At 36.6% G+C, this 26,537-nt stretch overlaps 1 protein-coding gene across 1 annotated transcript in view; it reads right to left on the reverse strand.

The window, feature by feature from the left end:
- Positions 1-1,493: 1,493 nt before the first annotated feature.
- LOC130683443 (serine/threonine-protein kinase TAO1-like) overlaps positions 1,494-26,537 on the reverse strand; it is a 139,544-nt gene continuing 114,500 nt past the window's right edge. Inside the window, exons 14-20 of the mRNA XM_057500877.1 lie at positions 23,638-23,862; positions 15,409-15,537; positions 12,671-12,874; positions 10,110-10,349; positions 6,008-6,220; positions 4,926-5,108; positions 1,494-1,865 (exon numbers count right to left, since the gene is read on the reverse strand). Of these exons, the coding sequence (XP_057356860.1) occupies positions 6,080-6,220; positions 10,110-10,349; positions 12,671-12,874; positions 15,409-15,537; positions 23,638-23,862 (939 nt within the window). The 3' untranslated portion in view covers positions 1,494-1,865; positions 4,926-5,108; positions 6,008-6,079. The remainder of the gene's footprint in view (positions 1,866-4,925; positions 5,109-6,007; positions 6,221-10,109; positions 10,350-12,670; positions 12,875-15,408; positions 15,538-23,637; positions 23,863-26,537) is intronic.

The raw sequence follows: 26,537 nt of genomic DNA on the forward strand, positions 1-26,537 counted from the left end.
ATTATCAATGGTACCTACATAGAGATATTTTCCAGAGGGCAATTAATAACTTGTGTGGTGGATAGAGCACTGAGGTAGTTTGGAAATGTGGCTTCTAGTTTCTACTTCATCTGACTCATGACCTTGGGAAAGTTATTTCATGTGTATGTCTCACTAGTTTGCAGAGATAAAATTGAGAAGTTGCACCTATCTGGGTGCCCTATGAAAAGACTGAGACTGTGAATAGACCTTAATTTGGTCTATTAGAATATAGTGAAACAAAGTAGGTAGATCCTGTTCTCCGAGTCTATTAAAGACCTCTATGATGAAATGGCATCTACTTTCTGATCCGAATCTATTCTCCACTTCTTACAAAGCCAGACGTCCCAGTTATTAATTCCATTGCAAAGTTGGGAAGGGCCTGGAAGATGGGCATCTCTGAGGCTCTCAGGCTGGGCCCTGGGCTGCCCACCATACACTCCCCACACACAGACACACACACACTCTGAGAACCTAATATGGCTGAAGAATCTCACACTGGTTCATTTGTTCCAGCCAGAAACCACCTGTTTTCCTATTTCTTTTGAATCATGGTCAGAGAAGCTGTGGTTAATGTCTCACAACTAGTATTGATGGGGCTGAAGATGAGGACCCAGATCAGTGCTGTGAAGCAACTCCCACAAAACTTGTGACCCCCTGAAGCACTTCCATCTCACCATGCCTCAACGAAGGCACAAGTCAATGGACCAAAAAAAAAAAAAAAAAATCCCTGACAAACTTGCAGCATTGAGAAAAAGAATCAGGTTGTCTTCTACTCTCTGAAAAAGTCAATGCAACCCTTTAGTGTTCATGGATTTCCACTTTTTTTCCTACTTCAAATGAGGCCAATTTAATAAACAAAAGTCAGACAAAATACATTTATTTGATAAACAAAATACATCAGTGAGGGGATACAGGTGTGTTTCCATAATAACTTGTTTTGGCATATGCTGCCTGCTGTGAGTGGCTCATAAGAACCTGGGTGGGGTATACAGAGAAAGGCTTTAGATCTTTTCACAAATTTCTTAGGATAGAGTTGCCCAAAGGTGATGATGACTCAAGCCACTGCTGAATTCTGTTATTGCAGTTTTCAGAAAATACCCTATGTAACCAGTTTCTTTTTCCTACGTGCATTATGTGTGTGTGTGTGTGTGTGTGTGCATGCGTATTTGATAAATACACATACACACCAATTCCCCTTTTCATAAAATTTCCCCAAAAGTTAAAAACAAAAAACATAAAACTCAACAGCTAAATACTATGACACCCCAATTAGTAAACACAAAACAAAATGCTTTCCAAAAATGAGTAAAATATACCACATGCACTCAGCTTCCACACGGTAGTACCCAAGTGAGGAGGCTGCTGGGATGATGTCTGTAGTGGCGGCCAGCTCAGCGGAATTGCCATTCTCAGTTATTAAGTTACGTGTAAGACATGTGTGACCCACTGGATATTTGTGAAGTGACTCGGTCCGTCCCCCGGCAGCTGTCTGCCTCAGAGCCTGAGGGCTATTGCCAACTCCCATACTGCTACCTTGGGGTACCCAATGCATTGGCGTGGAATGGTGACCTCCATGACTGGGGGCCCACCTTGCACTGGATGACTGCAGGCTTGTGGTGTGCCACCTATGGGATGCCCCGAGTGAGGTCCTGGACCCCCAGTAGGACTGTGAGGCCAATCAGAAGCTCTGGAGGAGCTGTGGCTGAATGCGTAAGGGCAAGGTTACTAAAACCCAGTCTCTCACTTTCAGACTTGAAAGATTTCATTTCTGTTGCTCGACGCTCCAGCAGGCTTCGCATTCATTCCGTAGATTCATTCTGAAATTTGAATACCTCTTCTTCTATCTGTTGTGGTTTGGGTGGGGGGAGCAAAAAGAAAGCTCATTTATTTAAAAAAATCTATAAACTACAGAAAGTTTAAAGTGAATCATAAAATGTCCACTCAGGCTATTTTAAAGGATGTACATTTAAAAATCAAAGAGATGTACTGTAGGAATCATATATAACTTATATTGTTAAAATGTTTAAAATCAAGTTCTTAAAAGCAAAGGTAATAACCTCTATTAAAATGATAAATCAAGGCAATTATCATCAATGGCTACTAAATCCATTAGGTAAAAAGAATGAAAAATAAAATGTGTAAGGAGAATCTAGCCTTATTAGACATACCGTAATGTCACTCTAATAAAATAAATATGGTATTGGTGTAGGAACCAGCAATTAGTAAAACAGAAACAGAATGAAGTTTGTAAGTTTTTAATGCAGGAGAAAAGCACTAATTAATTTAATGGGAAAAACAACACAGGCACAAGTGGCCAACCATCTGGAAGAAAATAAAAATGGAACCTCATCTGATACCAAATTCCACACAGATCAGAGCATTAAGTGTTTAAGAGTGTAAGTGAATGCACTGAACAAACAAAAACTATAAAGTTTCCATTAGAAAGTTAGGACACTCTGTGTGCTTAGAAATTAGTGGTTGGGTAGCCATCACAATCAGTTCTGGATAACCCACAGGCTTACAAATACATATAGCTGACTATAAATTTTTTTAATGTGAAAAAATACATAATAAAGTCAATGACAATGGGAAGAAGTTGATGGAGAACTTGTTTATGAATGAGAATACCTGAACCCACTCATCAAATATCACTTCAAAGTGGGACAACTAGACATTATATATCTTTTGATGTGATGCAAAAGAAAGTGTAACACAGTAACTTTATGAAAATTCCTCACAAAAATTTTTAAAAGGAAAAAAAATTTTTAAATATAATCATGCCCCTAGATCTAATTACCAGTTTACAGGAATATAAAGTAAAGAGGAATGCACTAAATGACACCACGAGGTTGGAATCGGCCAAATCCAAATGTGAGAATTCCTACAAAGCAAATGACCCAGTCCACAATAATACAAGAAAGGGCAGGGGAGACCGAAAGGCTTAAAAGACAATCAAATGCAATGTCTAGACCGTGTTTGGGCCCCAGTCTAAATAAACCAAGAAGCCATTTTTTAGATACAAAGGGAAATTTAAGTATGGACTGAGTATTAGGTAATCTTAAACATTTATTATAATTTTGTTAGTTAACACAATGGAATTATGACTATGTTAAACTAACAGAGTCTTTTTTTTCCTTATCTGTGTTTGGAGTGAAATGATTCTATGCTAGGATTTGCTTTAAAATATTCCAGACACTCTGCCCCATATTCTGCTCCCCTAAAAAGCTGCATGTGGAGTCAGGGAAACAGATGAAATATTAGCAACATACTGGTAACTGTTGAAGTTGGGTAATGAGTATTTGGGGACTTCATTGTACTAATTCTTAATAATTTCACTACTATTTTTGTGTATGTTTGAAAATTTCCATGATACAAAGTTTTTTAAAAATAGGAAATAAAGAATATTTGTAAATGAATATTCAATTAGGTTTCAAGATATTTGAGGACTTAAACCAATAGTCATTGTTCTCTACAGAAATCTAGCTCAACAGATATGTTTAATTTTTATGTATTTTTTTTACTAAGTTATCATTGATGTACAATCTTATGAAGGTTTCACATGAGCAACATTGTGGTTACAACGTTCACCCATATTATCAAGTCCCCTCTTATATGTCATTTTTTAAAGTGCCCTTTAAAGAAAACACAATTTAGCATGGAAATACATGCAAATAAAAAACTACCACATAATATGATCAGACGTAATAACATGTATAAGGTGAAGCAGAAATACAAAGGGATGGAGTAATTCACTCTATAGGGGAAGAAGAGTGAAGGATTGACATTCAAAATATATAAAGAGTTCACACACCTCAACAAACAAAAGGCAAATAATCCAATTAAAAAATGGGCACAGGATCTGAGCAGACACTTCTCCAAAGAAGAAATTCAGATGGCCAACAGACACATGAAAAGATGCTCCACATCACTAGTCATCAGAGAAATGCAAATTAAAACCACAATGAGATATCACCTCACACCAGTAAGGATCGCCGCCATCCAAAAGACAAACAACAACAAATGTTGGCAAGGCTGTGGAGAAAGGGGAACCCTCCTACACTGCTGGTGGGAATGTAAATTAGTTCAGCCATTGTTGAAAGCAGTATGGAGGTTCCTCGAAATGCTTAAAATAGAAATACCATTTGTCCCAGGAATTCCACTCCTAGGAATTTACCCTAAGAATGCAGCAGCCCAGTTTGAAAAAGACAGATGTACCCCTGTGTTTATCGCAGCACTATTTATAATAGCCAAGAAATGGAAGCAACCTAAGTGTCCATCAGTAGATGAATGGATAAAGAACTGGTAACTGTTGAACTTGGGTAATGAGTATTTGGGGACTTCATTGTGCTAATTCTTAATAATTTCACTACTATTTTTGTGCATGTTTGAAAATTTCAGTGAAATAAGCCAGGCAGAGAAATACAAGTACCAAATGATTTCACTCATATGTGGAGTATAAGAACAAAGAAAAACTGAAGGAACAAAACAGCAGCAGAATCACAGAACCCACGAATGGACTAACAGTTACCAAAGGGAAAGGAACTGGGGAGGATGGGTGGGAAGGGAGGGATAAGGGTGGGGAAAAGAAAGGGAGCATTACAGTTAGCATGTATAATATGGAGGGTGGGGTACAGGGTGGGCTCTACAACACAGAGAAGCCAAGTAGTGATTTTACAGCATCTTACTACGCTGATGGACAGTGACTGTGAAGGGGTATGTGGGGGGGACTTGGTGAAGGGGTATCCTAGTAAACATAATGTTCTTCATGTAATTGTAGATTAATGATACCCAAAATATATATATATATATATACACACATATGGTTTTGGGAGGAGATTTCCACTGCTCTACTCATGCCGCCATCTTGGCTCCGCCCCCCCATTACTTTTTTCTATTACTTATACCTGTTGTTGTAAGAGTGCCCTGCGGTAGGAGACCCTCTGTTCAAGCTCCCGAAGCTTTCGATCATCTTGTGCCTCAGCCTGCATCTTCATTTTGCTGTGATATGAATTCAACAGCTCCAGTTCCTGCTGCAGCTGCAGTTTCAAAACCTGGCACTCTGCCTTCTGTGCTTCATCCAAACGCAGCTGAAAGAGAAAGAAAACAGATATATCCTCCTGTGAGCTATCTTCTCATGACCTCTGGAAAGGAGGAGGTGTAAGTTAAGACAGACTACTCTTCTATAGGGCACAGCTGTTCTCTCTTGCATCTTGCAGTAAACATCTCTGAAAAAGGAAAACATAGCACCAATGATGGCATTATAAGGATAAAGCTATCATAAGCTTTTTGGATGATGCCCAAATAATCATTATTTTTTTAAAGAAAAATATAGAATCTGATTGATATAAGACTCTGAATCTTTTCTCTCCAGTGGAAATAACTATAGAACAGGGACAAGCACGCTACAGCTTATGGGCCAAATCTGAACAGCTACCTGATTTTTTGTTTTTGTTTTTCAACAGCCCACTAATTAGGAATGGTTTTTACATTCTGAAATGGTCACATTTTAAATGGCAATGTAAATACCCAAATAATAACCTCAATTTTTCCTCCTGGCCCACAAAGCCTAAAATATTTACTATCTGGCCCATTAAGAAAACGTCTGTAAACTTACATAGCAAATATTCTGTACCTGCACTCAAATGGAACCACCTGGATTCCCAATCAAGTACTACTTTTCAAACACTGCTTAACAAAGCTGCTTCTCCAATCTTGATACGCTGTTGGTGTATGTACTAAACCCCAGCAAGGCACAAGCAGAGAGCCTATGTAGAACCTCATGTCCAAGTGTATCAAAGAGAATTATATATACATCATGCATATTTCCAAGCAATGCTGAGAACAAGAAGAATATGGACCAGCAGCACTATTTCCCAAGGTGCAGCAGTTTTCATTTCCACCTTAATATTTTAATTGTTGGGATTTTATTAATGTGGTGGAAGGAAAGAGGCCCTATATTTGTTTTGCCTAAGTAAAATGAACTTACGGCTTGTGTGGAGAGCATTTCACGAATGCTGTGGTCACACTGCTCAGCTAAGATGGCTAACTTCCGGGTATGCTACTTCTCGAGCCATTTCAGAGCAGCTTTGCGCTCACTCTTTGGTGTAGATTCCCGTAAGTGATTTCTTAAAGCTTTGTACTGTCTGGTTTGGATTTTGCAGGTGTCCTGGAACTGCTTTTTGATTTGGAGCTTTTTAGACTGTAACAAAAGGAAACAGACATATAATTTTAAACATATGGCATTTGGTATAGCATATGCTTACATGAAGAGGTTAGAATAGAAAAGAAGAGGAAACAAAAACTCAGATCATAAGGTTGCAGGTACCTCTATACTTGGGTCAAACCATTGGATTCCATGCAATTTTATAACAAACTCTAAAACATAAGAATACCAAGAACTTCATTTATCATAGGACTTCAGGCAATACTTATTTTGTTTTTAATTTAGTGACTTGAGTAAATATTAAAATTACCTTTGATTACTGTGTATATTGATGGCAGAAAATTATATTTCTTTTCATGCACTTAGTAGATGTAAAATAATTTTACTGGCCAGTCAATATTTTATCAGATCCCTGAAGCAGAAAATAAGTGTATTTACTCTGTTCCTTGTCTAAGACATTTTGCTCCAATTTCTTTTAATGACAATCTCAACTGTAAATATAGTCTGTGATGGACCTCATAAAAGAAGGGTACTAGTAACTAACTGATATTGTTATTACAATTGTCTTTTCCTTAAGATACTGAACTAGGTAGAAACTCCTTCATAAGGGTTTACTCTTTAGCACCATGAGCAAAAACCTGAAAGTTAACTAATCTTTCAAAGGTCAAAGAAAAGTTAGGAGGCAAGGGAAGGGATGACAACCCTTCTTGCAGTAATGATAACAGACATGAACTACATAAACAGTTTTGAGATAAAATAATTTGAGTTCAGAAACAGAATAACTCTGGCTTTAAATCACAGGTTAATTATTCTATGAACTCAAGTTTTAACAAAACTAAGTAAGATGAGATATATTTTATAAGGTATACCCATCAAGCCTACAAGTAACAACACTCAGTTACTACACAAAGGCAGAACCTATAGTCGAAATTATTTCCCTCAATATATATACTGCCAGATATTGAATGGTTGAGTAAGTGTGCAAATGCATGTATGACCAAACACTCTTGTCAAGGAACTAGTTCACACTCTTTGCTCCAATACTACAAAATCAAATATCTATCCTTTTCTGCATTTTACACCAATTGAGGTACTAAGTCATAGTCATATACCTTTATTCTGTGAAGGGTCAAGAAATGTCTAGCTAGAAAGACAAACTCTTGGTTTACTTGGCTTAGCTCTGCTCTTAAATACTGCCCTTGGTTAATAAAATTCCTCCAAGTTAGGAATGGAACAATGAAATTTAGAATTCTCTTCTGACTTTGTGTAACAGACTCCATTCTTTAAAAAACTTTTAAATATTCAAATATTTTGCCAAGAAAACTATAGTCACTCCATATCACTAGCTAATGACAAAAAGGAATGCCCTGAAAATTTTTTTCAACAAGATTAATACTTATACCAAGAATAAACTATATCCCTCAATGTTTCACTCAAGTGAAAGCAGAATAAATATGTTCTAGTTGTTTCTTAATCACTTAATACTGACAAAACATCACCTGATGGCAGATGAAGAAATGGCAGATAGACAATAGGTGTTTACCCAAGTCATTCCACAGAAATGGTGCCCAATGTCTACAAATACTGTCAGCTTATCTAAGTGTGCACCCTGAAGTCCTCCTATCCCCCTTAAAGTCTTGGAGAAAGCTGGAATAGTTGCCACTATTGTAGTTGAGCTATTACTTAGTAAATAAAAATTTACCTAAAAAAATTGCAACTGTTACTTACATAAATGAAATGACCTGGGGTTAAAATAGAGTCTGTTTTCTCCACAAAGGGACTAGGGTTACCAAAGGGAAGGGATTGGGGATCGTAGGTGGGGAGGGAGGGAGAAGGGGATTAAAGGGCACTATAATTAGCACTCACAATATAGGTGGGTCATGGGGAAGGCAGTACAGCATGGAGAAGACAAGTAATGACTCTGTAGTGTCTTACTCTGCTGATGGGCAGTGACTGCAATGGGGTGGGAGGGATTGATAGTGTGAGTGAATGTTGAAACCACAATGTGCTCATGTGAAATCTTCATAAGATTGTTTATCAATGATGATACCTTAATTTTAAAAAAAGAGTGTTTTGTTCAAATTGTGCAAGTAGATAGATATATACAACTAAGAGGAACATGGTGATTTTCTTTCCCACTAAAGTAACAGAACAATTTCTTTTATCAAAATCTTGAGCTTATGTATCACGAGAAGGAAGCTTTCTATCCAAGGTCTGACTATGATTGTGAAACATTATTTTTCCCCTTGATTTTTTAATAGTATCTGTGAGAATAAGACTAGTGTTGTACAAGCTTTCAAACTGAGAAGGCTGCAACAACAGGGAAAAAAAGGGAAGGGTTAAACAGCAAACAACTAACCTATTCCAAGCCCCAGAGAAATGAAGTCGTATCAGATTTATGGTCTGACCAAAGAAAACCAACAAGCTTTCAGTTTGGTTTACTTCTGGGAGCTGCTCACTTTAAAATTGTAATTAATTTTATAGACATGCTTTAAATATATTTTGGTGTAGCTACTTCAAAGACAAAATAAATCTGGAAAATCATTAAGAATTCTGATTTTCATAAGCATTAACTAATGACGGTTATTTGGGTAGTCAACATATGAGCCACTCTGTAAATGATGTTCATTAGCTGTTTTGAAGATACAGCAAAGTAACATTTTACTTAGATTCAGAAGGAAAGGGTGAATCTCAGCTTTGCTTCTCTATTTTGTTCAGGACAACCTGTATGAATGGAGCTGAATGGAAATCAGAGATACCTCTGATTTCGCTTCTGGGTTTGACACAGATTACTTCCGTGAGTGAAGTTCACTTCACTTCAGGACAGTTATTCAGGTAAGTGTTGTTACATGATAGTTCTATAATTAAATTGTCAAAGAGTTTGAAAAAGGGGGTAAAGAAGATACTGTGGGATCTGGGCCTTATTGGACGTAAATAAAAGTTTAAAATGTGCAGACATGTACAGATCAATTGAGGTACTACTATGGATGACAACATATATAGTGGGTTGTTTCAGTTTTATGTTTATTAAGATGCAAGTGATTATACTTCACATATTTATTACAAGTTATAAAATTTGAAAATTCCTTGGAATTGTTAACTCTGGTTGATTTTGGTAGAGGGGGCTGGACCAGGTGGCTTAAAGGACAAGGAGAGGGAAACCTTTAACTTTATAATAAATACACTTTGGCATCTTTTGAATTTTGTATCCTATGAATCAATTCGTCTATGAAAAGCAAATACAAAATTTAAAGTCCTTAGGTATTATATATCACCAACACTTGTCTTTCCTTATTTGTCTACAAGAGAGCATATAATAATAACTTGCTTCACTCTGATGTGCTAATTAAAAAAATACACTCCAACTACACATGCCCTGGTCTTACCTATGCTAACAAGCACAGAAAGAATGGGAGTAACAATGTGATAATTCCACTATTCCTCTTAGGATGAGTATAGACAATGAAGGGAGAGGGGGTAAAAAGGCATTTTTCATTCACTGGTTTCTGTACTAATCAACAACTTACTGCCTCTTTTGGATACAAATCACATTCAGAGGAAATAAGATCCCGAAACTATAAAACTTGGAACAACAGAGAGAAGCCAACAGGTTAGTATGTTGATATATAGTTGTAGTGTCAACATTGGACATTTGGGTACACTTACAATAAGAATTTTGAATCTCATTTATGGCACTTTCTGCAGTTAAGAAGTTCTGGCCATTTTTTGGTACTCTGCTGAGAAATACATAAGCAGAAGTCTGTAGCTACAGACCCTCTACATCAAAACTAACCAAACATGCTTAAAATGAAAAGAAAAAAAGCTTATTCAGTTTCTTTATGGCAGACATCTGGCTTAGACTTTTAGTGTTTACATGATGCCTTTTATCTGTTCTCCTTTGTCAAGAAGCTTAGGCTAAAGGTACCTTCAGCCTCTTAGACTGTTGTCGAACCTCCATGATGTGCTTTCGCCTTAGTTCTTGTTCTCTCCATTTATTATGCTGCAGCTGGTTAGTGAGCTCGGCTTGATGCTGCAATCTGATCAGCTCACAGCACATCTTCTGCATTGTGTTGAGCTGACGGAACTCCAGTTCTTGCATGGATTCATGATGTCGCAGTAGCATTGCATACTCCAAGTCCATTTGAGTCTGCCTCTTATTTAACTCCTAATTCATAACAAAAGACAAAGGCATAATTTACTGATGTACAATGCCAGGAGAAAAAAATACTAAGAAACAGAATAACCAGGATATGGATGTAATCCTCTGATTTAATAATGACTGCACAGTAAATATTAGAGTTTTATTACTGTAACTGTAGAAAATGGGCAATTGGTAGCATAATTTCCTTATCTGTTCATTAGCTATTTATACTATTTTAGCAATAAGCTTAAGACATATCAAATCTGTCCCAAGAGACTTAATGTCCTTTCTACTCTCTTTCATTTATGTTTCCTAATTTTGTATTTGAAGAGGACTAAGTCATCCTTTGAATTTCTTCAGGGTATACATTCAATTCTATTACATGCAGTATACCCAGTATAGTGTAGTGGTTAAGAACACAAGACTCTAATAACAATGAAGTAAAACTGAAGGAACAAAATGGCAGCAGACTCAGACTCCAAGAATGAACTGGTGGTTACCAAAGGGGAGGGGTGTGGAAGGGTGGGTGGGGAGGGAGGGAGAAGGGGACTGAGGGGTATTATGTTTAGTACACATGGTGTGGGGGATCAGGGGGAGAACAGTGTTTCACAGAGAAGGGACATAGTGGGTCTCTGGCAACTTGCTGCACTGATGGACAGTGACTGCATTGGGGTATGGGTGGGGACTTGATGATATGGGTAAATGTAGTAACCACATTGTTTTTTCACGTGAAACCTTCATAATTGTGTATATCAATCATACCTTAATAAAAAATTAAAAAACAAACAAACAAAAAAGAACACAAGACTCTAGGGCTAGACTGCCTGCTTTCTAAATCCTGGCTCTGCTACCAACTAGGAGTGAGTCCTTGGGTTAATTACTTACACTCTGTGCTTCAATTTCATCACTTCTCAAATGGAGACCATAACATAGCTGTTTCATAAAATTAACATGAGGCTGAAATGAATTCATAAGTGGAAAGCTCTCAGAATACCTACCTCATGATCAATAAATGTTACAACAATTTTTTCAGTTTAAAAAGATCAAATATACCACACACACACATACACTCACACACACACTCTCTCTTTTTCTCTGTAGAAGGAAGTCAGACTTGGCCCTTTTGCCTCTGCTGCCCCTTCTCCAGGGGCCAACATTTGGTGTACATGTTTCCCAACCTTCCCCATGCTATCGTGACACAACTATTGCACAATAACATACAGTTTTAAAATTGAATAAAAATATATATTATAGGCATATAATATGCTTTCCCTAAAAATACAATGGACAATTATCCAGATCAGATCAGGACATACAGATCTTTTTTTTTAAGTTTTATAGTAAGCTTCTGCTTTGTGATGCCGTAGTTGTTTCATTTTTTGCTTTATAACAAATTTTCAATAAACATCTACACATGATACACCATATAATTATGTTATTATTTCTTTAGGATAGAATTTGAGAAGTGGATTTGATGGATAGAAGATACATGCAAATTAAATTGTAAAAGCTGCTGAATTATGCTGCAAAATGGCAGTAGCAATTTATATTCTTCCCAACATGGCCCACTTTCCCATGCCACTACTAGGACTTACCAATTTTTTAGACTGATCTTATAGAATTGATTCAATTGTTTTAATTTGAATTTCTTTAATTATTAGTGAATTTGAATAATTAACTTATATTTGAAGTTTATTTTCAGCCACTCTTGGAAATAAATTGATCTTTGCTCATAGGTATACCTGATAATGAGAACCGTTGTTTTCATTGGCATAAGTTTCTACATATGCCCAATGAATAATTTCATGATTATAAAAATATGTTCAATGGTAGTATATACCTTCATGGCACCCATTTTGGATGAAAAGGCACAAATTATCCAATTAATTTTCTCACATTTAAAAATTAATACTTCTTTCACTCATGGATTTAATATTTATTAAATATTTACTTAATACATATTTATTGAATACCTATTATGGGCCAGCCACTAGGTATAAGGCCTGAATATATCTATCCACTGGATATAAAAGCCCTGAACAGAACCTGGGACTTCATATAATTTCCATTCTACTTGGGGAGAGAGATATCCCCATTAAAAGTGTGCACGTGTGTGTGTGTGTGAGAGAGAGAGAGAGGAGTGCAAGAATATTTAAAGAAGGGAGAAGGATTTGGTGATCAGAATTGAGGAGATATGAAGTGAGGGAGAAGGTGAACCATGTGGGCTGGGTTTCCAGGGAAGAAGGACTTAGGCAAAGGGAAGCAGAAGCGCTCTAAGGCCTTGAGGGTGGGATGTGACTGACATATTTTCAGGAAGATTCTGATTTCACACCATTTAAACATACCTCCATGACAAGGTCCTGCTCCAAGTTACAGCGCCCAAGAAATATCTTTCTTTGGAAGAGACGGCATTGCAGTCCTAGGCACTGTCTCTGATGTTGAAGAAGATCAGTCTTTTCCGCTGCTTGGAGATGCTGGATGTTCTCTATCTGCTTTGACAGCCATTCCTGTTTTTCTTTCCTTGGGGCGCTCTGGCTTTCATTCAGTGCCTGGCAAGATAAAAAACCACTGAGTTCAAAATACATAAAAATTAACTACATGAATACATTATTTGGTAGCTGGTAATCTTCCGTAAAAGTACTTAATTTGCACCCTCTCTCAAGGGCAGGCAGGGCGATGACCTTAAGGAAGTAGGTAGTATTTTTCTGTTTCTTGAGTTATCCATGAAGTAGGACAAGAAAAGAAAACATACACTAGAAAACATGCATACTTTTTAGTTTTGCGCAGCTATATTTATGATGGCTCATGGCTTTGAAAGTGCACAATGATTGGTGAATGAAGTAAAGCATCTTTCTTTAAATCCCTCCCAAAAAGGGGAAGAAGGCAGTGCTTTCAAGTAAAAATCACACACGAATTAAAATCAAGGTTAAAATATAGTTATGTCTCACTTCTTGATTTTCAATAGAAATGCTAAGTTTTGGGCAAAGTTAAGGATGGGTTCAGTATAAAAGACTTTGGAAATTAAATGGAAAATCAAGAAAACTATAGGAAAATAGAGACCTTTTAGAAAGGATTTAATATTCAGCACTATAACCACTGCACAAGGCAAGACCAATGTTTTTCTACAGCATTTTAAATATCATCTCACGAACTACCTAAAAAAAATTCATTTATACTAGACAACATGAGAATATTGACAATACGTTCAATAATACAAACCCGAGGATGCTAATTAATACTAGTATATTTCTACCTAAAATGCATCAACCTTGTAGAGAATATAAATCAGCCATCTTTCCTAGGTCTAAGATGACTTTTCAGAGACTATTAACCTTATGGTTCTTCATCTGTTATTCAAGAAAGAAACCAATTATTCATTACTTTCATTAATAAGGTATTCAAACACATAAAAATAAAAAGCACATAAGCTTGTAGTTCTCAACTTACAGATGTCAATGATAAGACAGGGATAATACAGGCATATACACAAAGACTCACTTGGCTATGTTTTTCAAAATCTTTTGCCAAGGAAACTCCCCACCCACCAAGACTCTAGTATGTCCCTTCCTCTGTACCGATAATAATCATTCTAAATGAATACACACACACACACAAAAAAAAAAAACAAAAAAAAAAAAACAAAAAACTACCTTCTAAAAGAAAACGAGCTTATTAGTTAGACTATGAATTATATGCTTGAAGGATTATCTAAACCAACACATTCATTTATAAAACTAAAACCTCATTTCACTAAGAAACAACTATAGAACTGTATTTTGTTGGGTATTTATTTACAGTTGGGAATCCTACTTACCATCTTTTCAAATTCCATGTTCTAGTACTGAGTTTAGCTTTTAGATTACAGTAATGGGAATACATAGCAGGTTATTCTCTTTCAAGTCAGAAAAATCTTATCAATGAACCTCACTTGGCAGGGTATATATAGCAAGGCTTTGTGCCACCAAAAGGTCCTTAATAAGACTTAAATATCTAATTATAGGTCAAATTCCTACACACACAAAAGCACTGTACCAAAGATATTATGGTTATGTTATCAAGATTAATTTATCTGTGTGCTAATAATTTATTACATGGGCTAAAAATTTCAGCCCATCAGTTTGTAAGAGGGGGTGTAACTGGAGAAGTCTTGGTGGGTGGGGAATTTCCTTGGCAAGAGATTTTGAAGAACATAGCCAAATGATTCTTTGTGTGTACGCCTGTATTATCTCTGTCTTCTCATTGATATCTTTAAGTTGAGAACTACAAGTTTATGTGATTTCTTATATTTATGTGCTTGAGTATCTTATCAATGAAACTAATAAAGAATTGGTTTCTTTCTTGAATAACAGGTGAAGAACCATAAGGTCAATATTCTCTGAAAAATCATCTTAGACCTAGAAAAGATGGCTGATTTATATTCTCTGCAATATAATACATATGCAATAGCTGACACATATCATTTTTGTGTCCTGACCACTATCCTGAATAATAATCCCCTTTCAGAAATTGCCTTGGAACAACCATGGCTTTCCTCAAAGTTAGAGTACATCTGCGATAAAAAGAAGTTCAAGAAAGCAGCACATAAAGGGCAAACACACATGAAATCATGTAACCATAAAGACATAATTAGCATGCTTTCCTATTAAAGAACATGGGATGAGCAGAAATGCCTCTTATCCTTATTCTGTGTTAAAATCAGAATAAGAACAAATTATTGTAATCTGAGCCCAAAGTAAGAAGGTATGATTTACTTTTAAAGGAAGAAATGTATGGCTCTTTTTCACAGCTAAAGTATTTTTATTTCTAGTGACTCAGTTACTCAGTAAGTGCTTAGGGAAGCTATTATAAATAATAGCTTCATAAAATAATTTAAATGTTCAAGAGATCACTCTTTTTAGATCCCACTCAACTGAGGATATCAGCCATTGAAAATAGATTATAATCAATGTCCTCACTTAAACTGATATATAGTTAGTGGCCACAAACAAAAGAAAAATTTATGCTAATGGTTCTACGAGTAGATCAATATTGAATATAATCAGTAAGCAGGTAAGTGGCTTGAAAAGTTTTATAAAGTAAATACCTTCTTAAGCTGTCCCTTCTGAAGTTTATATTCTCTCTTCTGGGACTTCAAAAAGTTACTCAGTTCTTTCTTCTGTTGGGCCTGAAGATGTTGCTGAAATTTTTTCTCCTCATTGGACATCACTTTAGCCTATAGGAAAATTTTTTAAATGGATCAAATTAGCTAAGCAGATAAGCTTCAAAGCAGCGGTTTAATACACATTAGCAAGGATACTTCCTCCCACCTAAGAATATAAAATCAGTATAATCATTATCAAAACAAGAATATCAAATAAATTATTAAGTATTACTCAGCATCCTTATTATTTGAATTTCAGAGAACCAACAAAATGGAACTCATCTTTAAAATGCTGATCTTTTACAGGGTCAGTGTTTTCACCTTTTTCCCAATACTGGAGTATGCTGCCCGACCCCCCCCCCCAATAAAACAAAACAAATGTAATTAAGTTATGACCTTTTATCTAGCTTGACTTGTATATTAAATAATGTAATACATTCATCTTCAAATTAATCCCTGACTCCTAATTTGTATTTTAAGTAATATGAAAATGTTAAATATTAAATCTCTGTATAATATTATTTCTGATGATACATGCAATAGTTGACCCATAAAAAATGTGGGGATTAGGGGTGTTGACTCCCAACATAGTAAAAAAATCCTCATATAACTTTTCACTCCCCAAAAACTTAACTACTAATAGCATGCTGCTGACTGGAAGCCTTACTAACAATAGGAACAGATATTCACACATACTCTGTATGTCGTATAAATTATACACTGTATTCTTACAATAAAGAAAGCTAGAAAAAAGAAAATGATCTTTCAAACCGTCTCTCAAAACATTTTCCTAGATCCTTATTGAAAAGCAGTATGTGTATAAATGAGCCTGTGCAGTTCAAACCTATGTTATTCAAGGGTGAACTACACATATTCATTGCAGAACATTTAGGAAATATAGAAAAACACAAAGAAGAAAAATCTTATATGATTTTACCAACCAGAGATAACCAATATGAACATTTTGGTGCATATCCTTCCTAATTTTTTCTAGGCATATATAGACATAGATATAAATATATAAAATAAATCTAAAATCATATTGCACGTTTCACGAATTGCTTTCCTAAACATGTTAGTATCTACCACTTTACAAATTATTCAAGAAAGTACAACACCAAACACAATTCTAAATATTTTTAATTCTCTTATGAAATTATTTCAAGATCAAATATTCATTTACACCAGAAATTATTTTGCTAAATTCTCTATTACTGTGAGAGAATGAGTCTTCTTTTTTTGCAGGAAAGGGTGAACAGGGTAGCTATAAATGCCTCAGGGTGGACTAGCCAGACATATTTGAAGATATAGTGTAAATTTATTGAGAAGTTTACATTTTACTTGACAACTGTGATGATCAAAATAAATTGAAACAAATGGGAAACCAAGGAAATTAGAAGGCAAATTTTCACATAACTCCTAAAAAAAATGCACCTTTATCATATAGTCGAATGATAGTTATTTGCAGTAAACAAATGGGATAAATCTGAATCTGAAACCCTCTTAATCCCTCTTACTTTAACATTCTCTGTATATTATAGTACTCTTCAATTCTTCTGATATAAAAATGCTACTATAAATTTAAGGTTTCCAAAAAGTACACAGAGAATAATGAATGATTTCTGAAACCGAAATTAAATACTAACTGATTTATCAAACTCCTCAGATAACCAAAGTGTCCAAGGCCTAGAACAGAATACTTAATGACTTTTTTTTAGTAAGTTATCATTGATATACACTCTTATGAAGGTTTCACATGAAAACCAATGTGGTTACTACATTCACCCATATCGAGTTCTCCCTCAACACCCCATTGCAGTCACTGTCCATCAGTGTTGTAAGATGCCACAGTCACTACATGTCTTTTCTGTGCTACACTGTCTTCCCCATGATCCCCCCCACACCATGTGTGCTAATCATAATACACTCAATCCCCTTCTCCCTCCCTCCCCAACCGCCCTCTCACACCCCTCTCCTTTGGTAACCGCTAGTCGCTTCTCTGAGTTTGTGAATCTGCTGCTGTTTTGTTCCTTCAGTTTTGCTTCGTTGTTATACTCCACAAATGAGGGAAATCATTTGGTATTTGTCTTTCTCTGCCTGACTTATTTCACTGAGCATAATACCCTCTAGCTCCATCCATGTTGTTGCAAATGGTAGGATTTGTTTTCTTTGTGTGGCTGAATAATATTCCATTGTGTATATGTACCACTTCTTCTTTATCCATCCATCTACTAGTGGACACTTAGGTTGCTTCCATATCATGGCTATTGTAAATAGTGCTACAATAAACATAGGGGTGCATATGTCTTTTTGAATCTGACAGCTTGTTTTCTCTGGGTAAATTCCTAGGAGTGGAATTCCTGGGCTAAATGGAATTTCTATTTTCAGTTTTTGGAGGAACCTCCATATTGCTATCCACAATGCTTGAACTAGTTTACATTCCCACCAGCAGTGTAGGAGGAATCTCCTTTCTCCACATCCTAGCCACCATAATTGCTCATAGTTTTTTCTATGTTGGCCATACTAACTGGTGTGAGGTGATATCTCATTGTGCTTTTAAAATTAGTGATGTGGAGCATCTTTTCAAGTGCCTGTTGGCCATCTGAATTTCTTCTTTGGAGAAGTGTCTGTTCATATCCTGTGCCCATTTTTTAACCAGGTTATTTGCTTTTTGGGTGTTGAGGCATGTAAGCTCTTTACATATTTTGGATGTTAATCACTTGTCAGATATGTCATTTACAAATATATTCTCCCACACTGTAGGATGCCTTTTTGTTCTGCTGATGGTGTCCTTTGCTATACAGAAGCTTGATGTAGTCCCATTTTTGCTTTTGTTTCCCTTGCCCAAGGAGATGTGTTCAGGAAAAAGTTGCTCATGTTTATGTTCAAGAGATTTTTGCATATGTTGTCTTCTAAGAGTTTTATGGTTTCATGACTTACATTCAGGTCTTTGATCCATTTTGAGTTTACTTTCACGTACGGGGTAAGACAATAATCCAGTTTCATTCTCTTGCATGTAGCTGTCCAGTTTTGCCAACACCAGTTGTTGAAGACACTGTTGTTTCCCCACTGTATGTCCATGGCACCATTATCATATATTTATTGACCATATGTGCTTGGTTTTTAGCTGGGATCCCTAGTGTGTTCCACTGGTCTATGGGTCTGTTCTTGTGCCAGTACCAAATTGTCTTTGCAGTAGAGCTTGAAGTCAGGGAGCATAATCCCCAACCTGCTTTATTCTTCCTTCTCATGATTGCTTTGGCTATTTAGGGTCTTCCGTGGTACCATATGAATTTTAGAACTATGTGATCTAGTTAATTGAAGAATGCTGTTGGCATTTTGATCGGGATTGCATTGAATTGGTAGATTGCTTCAGGCAGGATGGCCATTTTGACAGTATTAATTCTTCCTTTCCATGAGCAAGGGATGTTATTTCCATTTATTGGTATCTTCTTTCTCTAGACTGTCTTGTAGTTTTCAGGGTATAGGTCTTTCACTTCCTTCATTCATTTTATCCCTAGGTACTTTATTCTTATTGATGCAATTGTGAATGGAATTGTTTTCCTGATTTCTCTTTCTGCTAGTTAATCATTAGTGTATAGGAATGCAACAGATTTCTCTATATTAGTTTTGTATCCTCCCACTTGCTGAATGCAGTTATTAGTTCTAGTAGTGTAGGGGTAGATTCTTCAGGGTTTTTTATGTATAATATCATGTCATCTCAAACAGTGACAGTTTAACTTCTTCTTTTCCAATCTGGATAACTTTTATTTCTTTGTGTTGTCTGATTGCCATGGCTAGGACCTCCAGTACTATGTTGAATAAAAGTGGGGAGAGTGGGCATCCTTGTCTTGTTTCTGATCTTAGAGGAAAAGATTTCAGCTTCCCACTGTTAAGTATGTTGTTGGCTTTGGGTTTGTCATATATGGCCTTTATTATGTTGAGTTACTTGCCCTCTATATTCATTTTGTTGAGATTTTTTACCATGAATGGATGTTGAATGTTGTTGAATGCTTTTTCAGCTTCTATGAAGATGATCATGTGGTTTTTGTCTTTGTTTTTGTCAATGTGGTGGATGATGCTGATGGATGTTCGAATGTTGTACCATCCTTGCATCCATGGAAAAAATCATATTTGATCATGATAGACGATCTGTTTGGTATATTTTTTAATTTGATTTTGTTGAGTATTTTTGCACCTAGGTTCACAGGGGTATTGGTCTCTAATTTTCTTTTTTGTGGGGTATTTGCCTACTTTTGGTATTAGAGTGATGCTGGCTTCATAGAATGAGGGTGGAAGTATACCCTCGTCTTCTACTCTTTGGAAAACTTTAAGGAGGATGGGTATTAGCTCTTCACTAAATGTTTGATAAAATTCAGCAGTGAAGCCATCTGGCGCACGAGTTTTATTCTTAGGTAGTTTTTTGATTACCAATTCAGTTTTGCTGCAGGTAATTGGTCTGTTCAGATTTTCTGTTCCTTTCTGGGTCAGCCATGGAAGGTTGTACTTTTCTTGAATGTTGTCCATTTCTTCTAGGTTATCCAGTCTGTTAGCACACGAGTTTTCATAGTATTCTCTCCTAATTCTTTGTATTTCTGTGGTGTGCGTAGTGATTTTTCCTTTTCATTTCTGATTCTCTTTATTTTTTTCTTGATAAGTCTGGCTAGGGGTTTATCTATTTTGCTTATTTTCTCAAAAAACCATCTCCTGCTTTCATTGATTCTATTGTTTTAATCTTGTCAATTTATTTAAGCATGTTCTAATCTTTATTATGTCCCTCCTTCTACTGACTTGGGCCTCATTTGTTCTTCTTTGTCTAGGTTTGTTAATTGTGAGTTGAGACTGTTCAAAAGGGATTTTTCTTCTTTCCTGAGGTAGGTCCGTATTGCAATGAACTTCCCTCTTAGCACAGCCTTTGCTGCATCCCACAGATTTTGTGGTGTTGAATTAGTGTTGTCATTTGCCTCCATATATTGCTTGATCTGTTTTAATTTGGTCATTGATCCATTGATTATTTAGGAGCATGTTGTTAAGCCTCCATGTGTTTGTGGGCTTTTTCACTTTCTTTGAGTAATTTATTTCTAGGTTCATACCTTTGTAGTCTGAGAAGCTGGTTGGTACAATTTCAATATTTTTGAATTTACTGAGGCTCTTTTTTGTGGCCTAGTATATGATCTATTCTGGAAAATGTTCCATGTGCACCTGAGAAGAATGTGTATCCTGTGGCTTTTTGGTGGAGCATTCTGTAGATATCTGTTAGGTCCATCTGTTCTAAAGCGTTGTTCAGTGCCTCTGTCATATTACTTATTTTTTGTTTGGTTGATTTGTCCTTTGGAGTGAGTGGTGTGTTGAAGTCTCCTAAAATGAATGCAATGAATTCTATTTCCCCTTTTAATTCTGTTAGTATTTGTTTCACACATGTAGGTACTCCTGTGTTGGGTGCATAGATATTTATAATGGTTATATATCCTCTTGTTGGACTGACCCCTTTATCATTATGTAATGTCATTCTTTGTCTCTTGTGACTTTCTGTGCTTTGAAGTCTATTTTGTCTGACATAAGTACTGCAACTCTTGCTTTTATCTCATTATTAGATGCATGAAATATCATTTCCCATCCCTTTACTTTCAGTCTGTGTATGTCTTTGGGTTTAAAGTTAGTCTCTTGCAGGCAGCATATAGATGGTTCTTCTTCTGTTATCCATTCAGTGACTCTATGTCTTTTGTTTGGTGCATTCAGACCATTTACATTTATAGTGATTATCGATAGTTACGTACTTTTTGCCTTTGCATGCTTTAGATTTGTGGTTACAAAGGTTCAAGGGTAACTTCCTTACTATCTAAGAGTCTAACTAAACTCACTATGCTATTACAAACACAATCCAAAGGTTATTTTTTCTCTTCTTTTTTCTTCCTCCTCCATGCTTTATATATTAGGTATCATATTCTGTACTCTTTGTCTACCCTTAACCTACTTTGGGGTAGTTGATTTAATTCTGCATTTGCTTAGTAATTAATTGTTCTCCTTTCTTTACTGTGCCTTCATGACCTCTGGTGACAGCTATTTAGCCTTAGGAACACTTCCATCTATAGCAGTCCCTCCAAAATACACTGTAAAGACAGTTGGTGGGAGGTAAATTCTCTCAGCTTTTGCTTTTCTGGAAATTGTTTAATCCCTCCTTCAACTTTAAATGATAATCTTTCCAGGTAGAGTATTCTTGCTTCTGCTTCATTGCAGTAAATAAATCATGCCAATCCCTTCTGGCCTGTAAGGTTTCAGCTGTGAAGTCTGATGATAGCCTGATTTGTTTTCCTTTGTATATGATCCTTTTACTCTCTGTGCCTTCTTTTACTACTCTCTCTTTATCCTTGATCTTTGCCATTTTAATTATTATATGTTTTGGTGTTGTCTTCCTTGGGTCCCGTGTTGGGATATCTGTGCATCTCCATGGCCTGAGAGACTATCTCCTTCCCCATACTGGGGAAATTTTCAGCAATTACCTCCTCAAAGACACTTTCCCCTTTTCTCTCTCTTCTTCTGGTGCCCCTATAGTACAAATATTGTTCCATTTGGATTGGTCACACAGTTCTCTCAATATTCTTTCATTCCTAAAGATCCTTTTTTCTGTGCCTCAGCTTCTTTGTATTCCTCTTCTCCACATTCTTTTTCATTTATTGTCTCCTCTATCGTATATAATCTGCTTTTAAATTCCCCCATTGTATTCCATAATGAATGAATCTCTGCCTTGAATTCATTTCTGAGTTCTTGAATATCTTTCTGTACCTCTATGAGCATGCTTATGACTTCTTTTTAAAATGTCTTTCAGGAAGGTTGATGAGTTCATTTTCACTTGATTCTTTTTCTGGTGTTTTTGGGATCTGGGGATGAACCTGAGAAGAATGTGTATCCTGCGGCTTTTTGGTGGAGCATTCTGTAGATATCTGTTAGGTCCATCTGTTCTAAAGCGTTTGATCCCTTTGATGTTTCATATCTGTATGTGGCACCCTCTATTACCCAGAAGGTCTACTCTCTGGAGCTGCTTAGCCCATGGAGGGAAGTTGGGGGTCACAGGGGAGCAGTGCTGGTCACTGGGGGTTGGGAAGAGCTGTTTCCTGCTTCCCAGCTACTGTGCCTGTCTCCACAGCCAGACCAGTGGGACAAACACACAGGTGTAACCCTGTATGCTTTGCATTTGTAGCTGCTGTAGGCAGGGCTTCCCTCTGGCTGGACTGACACCAGGGCAGGGGCAGCTGGTTTGCAAGCCAGTGCCAGCTGTCTGGAAGGTGCAGCAGGATGTGTATCATGGTGGAAGGCCTCAGAGCTGGGTAGCCAGCCTGGGGGATGTAGTGCCTGAAGTTTCTGAAAAGTTCCAAATATGCTGGGCAGAGTGTACCTGGACAATTTTGTCTACCTGTCTTTTTTCCTGAGCAGCTAGCCCTGTGCAATCCTTGCCCCTTTAGTAGTTCTCTCACTGTTAGAAAGTCTCTCATACTGCCTGCCTTTCTTTTGTCCCAGAGCAGCCAGATGTGGATCCCCATTTTCCACAAGCAGCTGGAATCTCAGTCTCTCCAAGTGTTCCTTCTGTCTTAGTTTTCCAACCCCACTAATCACAAGAGCACCATGCAATGTGGGTTTGTGCTCTCACAGCACAGCAGATCTCCAGGGCTGGGTGTTCAGCAGTCCCAGGCCTCCACCCATCCCCACTCCATTTCTCTTCCTTCTGCCAGTGAGCTGGGGTGGGGGAAGAGCGTGGGTCCCTCCGGATCACGACTTTCGTATGTTACCCTATTAGAGGTTTGTTTTTTCTCCAGGTGTAAGCAGTCTGGGGCAGCCTTTTTTCCTGATCTTTTAAGGTAAGTTTTATTAACTGTATTTTTGTATTATATGTGGTTTTGGGAGGAGGTCTCTTCTCACCTGTCACGTCATCATCTTTAATCTGATCTACCTGACTTACCCACTGTTACATGATAAAACTATCAAGTTATCAATCCCATATCTACTGGTTCCCAGACTCAGCACTGGAAATTTTACCTATTATATAAATATTTCTCCCTTTCCCCAACTGATTTGCTTGGTTCTGGGGAACAGATACCCTAATAGGAAATGCCATCTTGGTTAATTTTGAAATAGTCACAAGTTAGAATAAATACATTAGTAATACTGATCAGCTACCTCTTTTTCCAGAGCAGCCTGATGTTTCTCAATAAGTTTCTCCATTTCTGCCGCAAAGTTGTTACACTGAGTTTCAAAATCTTTTTCTATTCTGAAACGATGCTCATACATCTCAGCCTTTAGCTTATCTTCCAGAGTCACCAGCTTTTTTCGATGTTGCCATCTCATTTCGATGTAACAAAACATTTGTTCTCTAGGCTCGTGTTCTTGCATTTGCCTTGTAACCTACAGCAATGGAGAGGAAAGAGTGAAATAAAGCAAAACCTTTTTCTTTCAAAACCATCTTAGACCAGTCTACTATCAACTAAGCAGGTAATTCATGTAGGAGAATCCAGTCAACAGCTTCTAATAAAATTTCATCTGAAGAAGCAGACAAACTAGCTGTTTCTAAAATTTAAATGGGAATGTAAAGGACCTAGAATAGCCAAAATTTTGAGGGGGAATAAAAAGTTAGAAGATGTAAACTTCAGTAATCAAAACACTGGTATTGGTATAAGGACAGACTTATTAGAGCAAAGGTACATAGTAAAACCTGGAAACCAACCCACATATATTCAGTCAATTGATTTGCTATCAAAAAGTCAAGTTAATACAAAGAGGAAAGGAAAGTGTTTTTAACAAACCCTGCTGTAACAACTGGTTCTCTGTATTCAAAGTAAATAAATGCTTAATCATTCTATATACAGAAACTGATTTGAAAAGAATCACTTGACCTAAACCTAAAATTCAGAATCATACAGCAGAAAACACAAAATATTGTCATGACCTTGGGGTCAGCAAATATTTCTTGGAAAGGACACAAAAAACACTGATTATAATGAAAAAAATGTACCAACTGCATTCTCAAACAGAGACAAAATACATAATGTAAGATTAATCATGTAAAGTGAACTGAGTAGCATTTTGTATATTCATGATGTTCTGCAACCACTACCCCTACTATAAAGAAAAAAATGTACAAACTGGATTCTTAAATAGAGGCAAAATTCACACAATGTATGATTAATCATTTAATGTAAGGAATTCAGTAGCATGTAGTATATTCATGATGTTCTGCAATGACTGCCCATATTTAGTTACAAAGCATATTTAACACCTCAGAAGAAAACAGAAAGCCCTGTATGTTTTAAGCACTTGCTCCCCATTCTCCCCTTCTCATCACCACCAATCTATTTTCTGTCTATGGATTTATCTGTTTTAGATGTTTCATATAATATGTGGCCTATTGTATCTGGCTTCTTTCACCTAGCATGTTTCTAAGGTTCATCCATATTGTATAGCATGTATCAGTACTACATTCCTTTTTATAGCTGATTAATATTCCACTGTATGCACATACCCTAATTTGTTTATCCATTTATTTGTTGCTGGACCTCTGGGTTATTTCCACCTTTTGGCTATTGTGAATACTGCTGTTATGAACATTTGTGTATATGCATTTGCTTAAGTACCTGCTTTCAGTTATTGGGTATATATCTAGGAGTAGAATTTCTGGGTCATGGGGAAATGCTATGTTTAACTTTTTGGGAAATCATCAAGTGTTTTCCACAGCAGCTCACATTTTACATTCCTACCAGCAATACAGAGCAGGAGTTCCAATTTCTCCATGTGCTCCCTAATTGTTATGTTCCATCTTTGTTTTTGTTTTTCTCTTTTAATAGCTAGCCATCTAACAAAACAGCAGCAGACTCACAGAGTCCAAGAAGGGACTAGCAGTCACCAAAGGAAGGGGGTGGGAAGGGTGGGTGGGGAGGGAGGGAGAAGAGGATTAAGGGGCATTATGATTAACACACATAATATAGAAGGGGGAGACGGGAAGGCAGTAATAGCACAGAGAAGACAAGCAGTGACTCTATAGCATCTTACTACGCTGATGGACAGTGACTTCAATGGGGTGTTAGCAGGGGACTCGATAATATGGATGAATGTAGTAACCAATGTTGCTCATGTGAAATTTTCATAAGATTGTGTGTCAATGATACCTTAACAAACAAACAAAATAGCCATCCTAGTGGCTGTAAGGTGGTACCTCATTGTGGTTTTGATTTGTGTTTCCCTAATGACTAATTATATTGAGCATCTTTTCATGTGCTTTTTGGCCATTTGTATATATTCTTTGGATAAATGTCTATTCAGGTCTTTAACACATTTTTAAAAATTGAGGTACAGTTGATATATTAATTTCAATAGTCTTTTGGTAGAGTCTTTTGGGCCTTCTGTATGTAGTATCAGGTCATCTCCAAACAGTGACAGTTTTGTTTCACTTCTTCCTTACCAGTGTGGATGCCTTTTATTTCTTTTTCTTGCCTGATTAATGTAGCTAGGACTTCCAACATTCTATTGAATAAAAGTGTTGTGAGTAGGCATCCTTGTCTTATTCCTGATTTTAGAGGAAGCTTTTTTATGGCCTTTACTAGTTTTTAATGGGTTGTTTAAATTGGATTTTAAAACTAAAAAGTTTTAATTTATTACAGATGGAGAAAAAATATTTGCAAGACATATCTGAGATATAATACTTGTACCCAGAGTATATAAAAAAACTCCTACTAATCAGTATTAAAAGATGAACACCTGAATAAGAAAACAGACAAAAGACTTAAAAAAACACTTCACCAAAGAGATACACGAATGGACAATAAACACATGAAAAGGAAATTCTGGTGCCATCTTCAGTCATAGGGAATTGCAAAAACAACTATCATGACATTCCATTTCATTCCCACCGGAATGGCTAAAATAAAAAAAGACTGACAAACCAAATGCTGGAGAATATGTGAACCAACTGCAACTCTTATACATTGTTAATGGGGATGTGAAACAGTACAACCATTTTGGAAAGCTGTTTGACAGTTTCTTATGAAGTCCAACATACATATGCCCTATGACTCAGCAAAATACCC

The sequence above is a fragment of the Manis pentadactyla genome, chromosome 4, assembly GCF_030020395.1.
Source record: "Manis pentadactyla isolate mManPen7 chromosome 4, mManPen7.hap1, whole genome shotgun sequence".
Taxonomy (NCBI): Eukaryota; Metazoa; Chordata; class Mammalia; order Pholidota; family Manidae; genus Manis; species Manis pentadactyla.